The sequence below is a fragment of the Bradysia coprophila genome, unplaced genomic scaffold (genome assembly GCF_014529535.1).
Source record: "Bradysia coprophila strain Holo2 unplaced genomic scaffold, BU_Bcop_v1 contig_70, whole genome shotgun sequence".
In the NCBI taxonomy this organism is placed as follows: domain Eukaryota; kingdom Metazoa; phylum Arthropoda; class Insecta; order Diptera; family Sciaridae; genus Bradysia; species Bradysia coprophila.
In genome coordinates this window covers 3,811,451-3,821,248 of record NW_023503941.1, presented here as the reverse complement: position 1 = coordinate 3,821,248, position 9,798 = coordinate 3,811,451, and the positions used below count along the sequence as shown (strand labels likewise).

Genomic DNA, 9,798 nt, shown 5'->3' with positions numbered 1-9,798 from the left:
CCTAGGTTAGGACTGAGGCCGTACCTCGGACCTAATGATTTTACGGTTGATTTCGGTAGAGCTTTTGATGCTGATTCAGGAAATGTGGGTCACAAAATTTTTTTATGCGTCGCTTGGCCGCTAGGTGGCTTCAAAGTCGGAATTTTTGAAACGAAAACTGGCTGCCATTTCGCGTAAAATTAATGGATTGGCGTGAAATTTGTGTCTAAAGGGTTTTCGAGGTCGGCGCTTCCGAATAAAAACATTTGAGAGCGGCCACATGCATGTGAGCCACCGCAAATTACCAAAAAGTGGTTTTTTGGGTGGTTTTTCTCAATTTTCTCGAAAACGTGTCCATAGGATTAGATGAAACTAAAATCATAGATAGCCACTGAAAATACCTATCGATTAAAGTGCATATCAATAAATTCCATGGTTTAGTTTCCGAGAAAAGTGAAAGAAAGTGCCAAAAAAGGGGACCAACTTTGATGTTGATACGCCCACAAGATGGCGTCGTAGAGCTTTGGTCTCTTCGGAACAAATGTTCAAAAATGAAAGTTGAGGGGTGTCTTAGAACAAAATTTTTATGCATGAGGTCTGCAAACCGAGTTGAGATCTTTGTGTCGCTTAAATTTCGTGTTTACGTAGACACATCATAACGCATCGATTCGATAAAAAGGAAACTGTTTTCTAAAGTTCGGACCGGCAATAATTTTATCTAATGTAAGCAGTTGATGCTGGATCATTTTCCTAAAACAATTTTTCGAAAATAAAAATTTGAATCAGTGCATGTTTATGAATTAAATTACCTGCGAAAAGATAAGGCCTATCAATTGTACAACATTTGGTCATCAAACACTAAACATTTATATTAAAATATTCGAGTTTCGTTTCAAGCTTTACAAAATTCCAATTGCATCAAAGAACCATTTTGTAGTTTGTAAACATCAACAATGTTTCTGATTGATATACGTCAAAATGGTAGTGCTAAACGTACTAGATCAAAAGGTGTCAAAAATGGTACGCTTTTTGTGAGCGCTAAGATTTTTAAAAGTTCATGTTCGTAACTTCACGTGCAAAGGCAAACTGATTGTTATATTTTGTCATTGAATCAATAAATTTAAGTTGCAGTAACAACGAACGAACATCGAACGTTGCAAACTTTGATATGTAAAAAATATCATTTTTTTCGCTAATTTGCCGAACATCGATGTCGTGGGATTATTGTCACGTGACGATTGTGATTGTTTTTTTCTTTGGGAAAAGTGAATTCATCCTTTTACAAATTGTTACAGTGAAACGGTTTCACCGAATTTATTTAATTTACGCCTTTAACACATTCAAAATAATTGCGGCTTGTCAACTTTCTGTACCCTGGACTTTACTTAAATAGTCGTGGAATACTTCAAAATAAATTTCTAAAAATCTAGAATTCAGTTTTGCATTTTTATAAATTTATTTGGAGGCATTCCTCGACTATTTAAGTAAAGTCCAGGGTGCCGAAAGTTGGCAAGCCGCAATTAATTTCAATGTGTTAAAAATCTTTTGCTACTTTCGAACGGATCTTAAATAAATGATTACCAAATAAACGTTTCCCGTTATTCATTGAAAATTTAAATAGGATTCGGCTATTAGTGTAAAACTTCTTCCGAAGAAAGAGCTATGATCTTCGTAATTCTTTGTCCATTTTCGTTAGAGGTGTAAATTATGGAGAGGTTATCCAACGAAAGATACGCGAGTGACACACAACATCTGATGATAATTATTACTTATTCTAATACAAATAATTCACCTACCGAGATGATCGTCGTCGGGATGAATTTTGTTATTATGTAGAATCATTAAAGGTCCTAAACAAAAATTAGATTATTATAATCATTATATAGGAGGATTAATTTTGAATAAATGTTCAAAGTCAATCTTTGATTCCAACAGATTATACAGACTGCAGTTTTTGCACTGAGTGCGTAATACAGGAATATCTGTAGTGTGAATAACAGTTTTCTAAAGCCATTTATCTGTCCCATAAAGAAAACCTAGGAGGATGGTTAAGCAGCTTTAGCTGCTTCGGATGTATCTCCTTTTGAGTTTACCACAGTGCTTTGATCATGAGCAGCGAGTAAGATATATAAGAGACTAGTCCGTTTGATTATTTTATGGACGAAAAAAGTTTTCAAATATTTCAATCATTTTGTGCTGCCTTCGTCTTAGATGACTTTTTATATCCACAGTGTTCCAAAACGTTACTGCCACATTCATAAATCTATTTTTGACATCAATACGTCACTTTGCGACCCCTTTATGTACCGAATTACCCTACAGTAACAGTAGACTTTCGAAAAACCAAGAAAAAATTTTCTTGGTTTTTTGGCTTTTGGAGCCCATTTTCCCCGTGAGGGGATTGTAAATTTTCCTTGTTAATTATAAAAATCTTAAGGACGTTGCAACTTGCATTGAGACACCTCAAGCACACTTCTTATGGTATTTTCTATGTTCCCCTGCCTCTCGCCTTCACTTACTACTGCAGAAATGTTAGAGACAACGATTTTATTTCATGAGGCTTTTTTGAATTTTTTTGGTTATTGATGAAAATGTGGAATAAGATATCTGTTTTACAGCGATTGGTGAGCGGATAGGTTCGGGAACATAGAAAATACCATAAGGAGTATGCTTGAGGTGTCTCAATGCAAGTTGCAACGTCCAATTTTTATATTTAACAAGGAAAATTTACAATCCCCTCACGGGGAAAATGGGCTCCAAAACCCAAAAAACCAACAAAAAATTTTCTTGGTTTTTCAAAATTCTACTGTTACTGTATGGTAATTCGGTACATAAAGGGGTCGCAAAGTGACGTACTGATGTCAAAAATAGATTTATGAATGTGGCAGTAACGTTTTGGAACACTGTGTATCGCATGGCCATCCTTCATTGCAGAAGTCAGCCTCTTTTCCGTTGGACGTAGGTTTTATTCTCACGGCTAAACTCTCGTCCGAAAGGTCAGCTACGTCTCTGCTGGCACTGTTGCCTGTCTTCAGCCTCGTACATTTTTGAGAAAGGATTCTCGTGCTAATAAATTACAGCGCGAAAACAAAACAACTTCCACTGAAATGTTTTTACACTTAATTTCGTTGAACGAAATCCGGTAGAATCTGGACAAATCTTTTAATCAAAAAATACACGAAAATTTGATGAGTACAAATCAAACCACAACAATTTTAGATTCTAACAATATTTTTATTTTTTATCATAATGACAATGTACATTTCGCATGCCACGCATGTATCTTCAAGCCTAGTATGATTCGGACTAAAATACAATGCATAAATCGTCAATAAATACAAGCCTTCCATGTTACAATAAACTGGACTTTGTCTAATCGTACGTATCACAAAAATCAAAACAATCGAAACAGATCAATGATTAAAGGCATCTATTTTTTTGTCAGCAAATTTATTCTTTTAGTAGCAAAATTATTTATTTCATCAGCAAATTTATTCTTTTTTTCTGCAAATTTATTTTTTTAGCTGCAAATTTAATCTTTTTTATCAGCAAATTTAGTGTTTTGTATCAGCAAAATTAGTCTTATTTTCAGCAAACTTATTAGTACTCGAACAGCATATTTATTGCTTTCTGAGCAGCAATATTACTGACTTTAAGCAGCAAAAATAATTCTTTTGCAGCAAATCCCTGGCAGCAAATTTATTACTTTGTAGTCAGCAAATTTATTGTTTTGTAATATGCACTTTTAATGCCTTCGAACAGCAAAATTAATACCTCGAAGTTTTTGCTTTTTGTCAGCAAATTTATTAGTGTTTCAATTGCAAATTTATTTTTTTATAAGTAGGAAAATTACTATCTTCAATCAGCATATGTCCCGCAGTAGGACATATAAAATTATATCACTAACACCACTAACACGAAAACGTCAACTCAACAAGCGACGAAAAGTAGAACTTTCCGTTGCCTTTATTGCGAAAAACGTTGTACACAACTCGGTGATAGATGTTTTAGGCACACGATGTGTATTGTCACGCTCGACCTGCGGCATCGAGTGACAATCTACACACCTAGTGCCTAAAAAAGCATTTATCCCTCGATTTGAATGGGGCTTCGTAATTTCGCTATGCGTAATTTCTAGGATGCACACCTTTCATAATAATTTCACTTTAACTAAGTTTACGGATCGCTCGGCGTGTTAAAACGCTCTTTATGGGCAATGAATTACACAGACTAATTATTAGACGATGTGAAAGAAAAAAAATTAACTCCTAAGTTACCGACACCGTTCCGGCGCCCGGCTCGCATTGCGGCCCTCCGCTTCGCTCCGGGGCAATGGGCCGGATCGCTCGGCGTGTTAAAATGCTTTTTAAGTGCAATGAAAATTGGTATCCATTTCGTAAAAAGAAATGAATTGTCCGTGTAGTGTCAATAACTATTTACGTTGACGTAAGACGTGAAATAGTAATTTCTGCAGCTAGTTGCGAAAAGTGGTAGTTTGTGTCACTAGATGTAATGTGACAAAAAATACTACCACTTTCACAACGTGTTGCATACAACGTTTTCTGCAACCAACTTTTGAAAATTGTTACACTGCGATTATATATCTCAATAGCCGAATGGTTAGAGGTGTTGCTCGATAAGCATTGGGTTTTGGTGTCCATTTCACCACTAGTGACGAAAAGAATATATGAAATATATGAATAGATAAAAAATAGCTAAAATAAACAATTAATTTTGCTTATGACAAGAAATAAATTTGTTGACAAAAGTATTAACTTTGCTGATAGAAATAAATAAATTTGCTGCTAAAAAATAGCTAAAAAAATATTTAATTTTGCAGATTGCAAAAAAATAAATGTGCTGACAAAATAAGATTGAATTTGCAGCTTCAAAAAAATAAATTTGCAGACGAAGAATTAAATTTGGTCACAATAGCAATAAATTTGCTGAACTAAAAGAATAAATTTGCTTATAAAAAAGAATAATTTTGCTGCAAAAAAAGAATAATTTTGCTGACAAAAAAAGATTTCCCATTTTTTTTATTGCGGATTCGTCATCTATGAACATAACCAAATGCTTTGCCCTTACTATCTGCTTCCAATTCGACGTGTTACAAACGGCATATTAATCTTATAAGCCCCCAGTACTTCGTACGGGGCCAAAAAAGATTCATTCAAATTGGTTAAAAATTACTCAAGTTATCGTGCCCTCAACGATTTTTTGTTACCCACATTTAACGTTTTTCATACCATTTCATACATTTTCAATCACAGTGAACTTTTTGTTACCCACATATTTCGGTATTTTCTGGTGTTAGACCCTGACTTTCAGTCAATGGAACTACCGCCGAAAATTATCGGCAAAAATGCAGTTACCGACACAGCAGATAATATTTTTTAAACGACAACATACAGATGTCGCGCATAACCTCATCATTTTCGTTGACATTTCGTTTATGTATGATTTTTTTTTTCACTGTGTAGGTTTGTTCCAAGTAACTGTAAACCACAATTTTGACAGTTCAATTTGATCCAGATGGACATAATCTGCGCGATTTTTCATATATATTATAAACAAATGTTGATGAGGTTATGTCCATTTGGATCAAATTTGACAGTTTGTACGATATTGGAACAAACCTACAACGACGTGATATCCGACGTTTAAAAATCGGTCAACTTTTGCCTGGTATAGAGCTTTTGTTAATAAACGAATAAATAAAAGCAACGTCATTTCGTTTGGACGTTTCGGACAATAATACCACTCGGAACACCACTTGCCTAGGATACACCCAAACCATTTTGGTGAGCCAATTTACGCACTTATCATTTTCGCGACGCATAACCCTAGTTTGTACATTTTATAACTATAATTTCAACTTCAAATTTATGAAATGCTATTTCCACATCGTTTATGATTTAATTGTTTTTAATTGGAGGGTGGTTGATTGAAAATATTTAAATATAATTTAATTTTACTGAAACGTTATTAATTTTGTGCGTGCAATCGGTGTAGTATATAAAAGGCAGTGGGTACAGTCTACAGTGAGTGTGTGAGTAGATGCTCTGATGAATTGTTTTTGTCACACATGTTAAATGAATGAGTTTCAAAAATATTAAAGTTCTCGTTTAAATTATATTTTTCATTTTCCTGTTCGCTATCATACAAACAATAATTTCCAAATTTTTATCCAAGTGATTACCTCATACACCGTTGAAGTACCAACAAAAAAAAACCTCTTATCTAACTCAAACAGTGAACGAAAGACCGTTTTACGTTCAATTTCCACACACACACAAATCATTTTCTGTTCACAATTTCTGTTCAAAATATTTATATTCAAGTCAGCATTTTGATTTCGGGGCGCACAGTGTTCAATCTAAAATCAGGCCGGTCTAAATTATTTTTTGCGTTCTCGGAATTCTGTCAATTTTCAAAGAAATTAGTAAAACATCAAAAGAATTCTATGAAATTCTTCAGAAATTTACAAAATTCTGAGAATCCAAAAAATAATTTAAACCGACTTGATTGACCACTGTGAGGCGTTTCACATGATTCAATTTCTTTTTAGACCCGTACGAAGTACTGGGGTCTTATAGGTTTACGCATACGTTTGTGACACGTCGAATTGGACTCCCTGAGTAAGGGGAAACCTATTGTGGTTGTCCATAGATGCCGAATCAGCGAAAAAACAAATGTCCGTCCGTCCGTCTGTCTGTACGTCTGTGGGTTCTCTAACTTGAGTAATTGGATGCGATTTTGAAAATTCTTTTTTTTTCGCGTTTGGTAATGTCAAAAGACAGGCTAAGTTCGAAGATGGGTGATTTCGGATCGACTTCTCCGGAGCTGGGGCCCAATAAGTGCCTAAGTGTTTTTCGACGATATCTCCAGACATTTAAGCAGTACACTTGTCAGTGATACGTCAAATAAAAGGTATTTACAATACCGATCGACAAAACAAAAGTTTTAGGAAATTGGATGACCGACTCGTGAGTTAGAGCTCTTGGTGTGAACCAGGTACAGGGCGCGAAGCAGTTTTTGCTTGTAGGGCGCCCAAATTTGAACATATGTCGTCTACTTTCGCTTTATTAGATAGGTATTGACCGTACCAATCAGGGAAAAAAAAGTTTTTGAAATTATGTTCACCGGAGCGTGAGCTAGGTCTCTTGTAGTGAGCTCTTATCTGGCTACTCGGCCATACAGTGAACGTGGAGTATTTTGTCAATATCTCGAGTAAATTTTGACCGAATTTCATGAATTTTTTTTTGTTTGAAAGGTATTAATAAATGTGAATCGTCGGTACTATTTCCGGTCTCCTAACAAAATGGCTGCCGGCGGCCATATTGGATTTTATTAAAAGTGATATATCTTGGGAAAAATGGTACTTAGAGAGTGTATGTTAACATAGAAGTAATTGGTTATGTGTGTGGGGTTTCAGACATCCTACAGACAGCCATATTTAGCTATAAATAGCTATTTTGAGCTATATTATAACATGTTTATCTGTAAAGTTTTTATTTATAGTTAAATATAGGTAAATATAGCGGTATATAGCTGTTAATAAATTTATAAAATTTGACTTCGTACGGGGCTGTCGATATTGCCTCCGGCAATTTCTTTATGCATTTTAGCACGGGTCGGCGTTAGCTATGTATATTTTGTTGTGTCTGTGTTGTTGAATACTTGTTTCGTTTAATTCCTACCATTTGACTATGTTCCGATCAGTGAACCGAAAGTTGAGCATTAAATAGAAGTTTACCCACCGCGAATATGAGTCATTAAAATTCTGGGGCAATACACAAATCTCTTTAGTTTGATAAGGTTTGTCCATTCCATTTAAGTGTCCAAACAATTCGTTTCAGAAATAATGGGACTCGGAGTTTTGGCCGTTTTGTCTGGTGGAGTCGTTATCGCAGCAGGAGCAGCCACTGCTGCAACAACAGCTGCTGGGGCTACAGCCGCTGCAACAGCTGCAGGAGCTACCGCAACGGCAGCGGGCGCAGCAGCAACAGCATCAGGTACAGCACTTAGCATAACTATCGGAGGATCTACAGCTGCGACTGCTGAATTTGTGGGCGTAGCTGTTTCTACGCTCTGTTCGGGTCCTGTTGGTTGGATTACAATTGGATACGATCAGAATAAAGAGGAAAGTGGGTCGGAAGACTTTCCAGGCAAATTAGACTGCTACAAAGCTGTTATTCACGATACTTCTAAAATTCCATCCAAAACCGGCATGTTGCTTCGAGATCTCATTCAAGACTCTCGTGTCAAATCGGTTGATGTTACTGATGGAGATCATCCAAACTATCCCATCATCAAAATGACAAATCAATGGAACGAAACATTTTTAATCCAGTATGTCTACTTGGAGAATGGAGAGCTAGCGGGACACGTTAAACTTTGTAATGATGAATGATGATATTTTGAGTGGGATATATACCACCAACTGTTCGTCTCTCCGCTAGCTGTGGGGAGGTTGAAAAACTTTTAGGTAGAGTAAATTGAATTTGTTAGCAGAGTTGAGTTGGAGTGGTCGAAATAACTTAATTTCCCCACTGCTAGCTGATGAGGCTATGTATCCTGCTATGTATCCTATTCTCGTAAATCTTCCTTTCCATGGAGGACACGAAAGCAACGGCATTTATTGTCATCTCTTTGTACATTTTCTTTATTAGATAGAAAAACTTTGAAAAATTTAAATTTCAATCCAGTCAAATAGTAACAAAATGTTGATAACTTTGATCTACCTTCGAATGACTTGAGCGTTCTTATTTGTTTCAAATAAAATCAAAATTTCAAAAAGAAAAAAGCTGTCTAAAGCCTTACACCAACTTTACTACTACCTGGGAGGACTTACTAAGGGAAATCGGAGTCATTTGATCTGCAAATGTTTTTAGCTACTGGCCTGGTCCACCTGCGTAGATTTCAGTATTTTCCAATTTCATTTCCCCCAAATTCAAGTCTCAAAACAATTTGTTTCAGAAACCGTTCGATTCGGAGTGTTTTCCATTTTGTCTGAAGGAGTGGTAGCGAGCGCCGCAGCAACAGCACCTGGAGCTACAGCATCGGCTACATCACTCAGTATATCTATCGGAGGATGTGTTGCTGCGGCTGTCGAATCGGTGGGTAGAGCTCTTTCTGTGCTTATTTCGAGTCCAGTTGACTGGATTACAATTGGATATGATCAGTATAAGGCGAAAAATGCGTTGACTGGAGATGCTGAAGATGTACGGGAATCTGATTAAAGATAGTTTATACGTGTGCAATGTTTCAAATTTTTTTTATGTCAAGGGACCTCACATTAGATATTAACTAGAGGAAATTATGACTGTGCCGCTCAGACCCCAAGTGAGGTTGCAATTTCTTACACAACACTTTTTACAGCACTTAATACATTTGTTTACTGGCATCTATTTCGCGATGCTCGCCCTGCTTACAAAATAAAACAAGCCGTCAGAACAGTCGGAGCGCCTGCTGCGACTGAGTCCCGTGCGACCCGTAAACCTATTGCGTACGTGACCCTAGTGCCCTAATTCCCCTAATTCAAACCCTAATTCGCCCGTGGCTCCCCTACAAAATCTGTAGAACTAAAATACGGAATTACAAAATCCAGACAAAAAAAAATCCGGAAGCCTCAAAATCCGGATGCTTTAAAATACCGAATTACAAAATCCAGGTTAAATTTAGTGCAAAAGCCCATGTGCCTGTACCGACTCGGTACAAAAATCAGGATAAAAGAAAAAGCTGAACCGAGTAGGTACTAGGTACAACTCCTTTCTGTTGAGAAGTGGAAGCTGTATGGGCTTTTTCCAACTTTTA

The 9,798-nt window shown here is 36.4% G+C and overlaps 1 protein-coding gene across 2 annotated transcripts; it reads left to right on the top strand.

Annotated features, from left to right (window-relative positions):
- Nucleotides 1-5,624: 5,624 nt before the first annotated feature.
- Nucleotides 5,625-9,239, top strand: LOC119083801 (ice-structuring protein 4-like). Of its 2 annotated transcripts, XM_037193609.1 has the most exons (3): nucleotides 5,625-5,783; nucleotides 7,842-7,997; nucleotides 8,962-9,239. In XM_037193609.1, the coding sequence occupies exons 2-3, from the start codon at nucleotides 7,847-7,849 to the stop codon at nucleotides 9,222-9,224; spliced, it is 414 nt and encodes a 137-aa protein (XP_037049504.1). In that variant the 5' UTR covers nucleotides 5,625-5,783; nucleotides 7,842-7,846; the 3' UTR covers nucleotides 9,225-9,239. The 2 variants fall into 2 exon arrangements, with proteins under 2 accessions (XP_037049504.1, XP_037049503.1); XM_037193608.1 differs by lacking the exon at nucleotides 8,962-9,239 and having other exon boundaries at nucleotides 7,842-8,788.
- Nucleotides 9,240-9,798: the final 559 nt, after the last annotated feature.

What these genes read in the sequence shown, in the direction of transcription:
- LOC119083801 (XM_037193608.1), top strand. Translation starts at nt 7,847, where the DNA reads ATGGGACTCGGAGTTTTGGCCGTTTTGTCTGGTGGAGTCGTTATCGCA.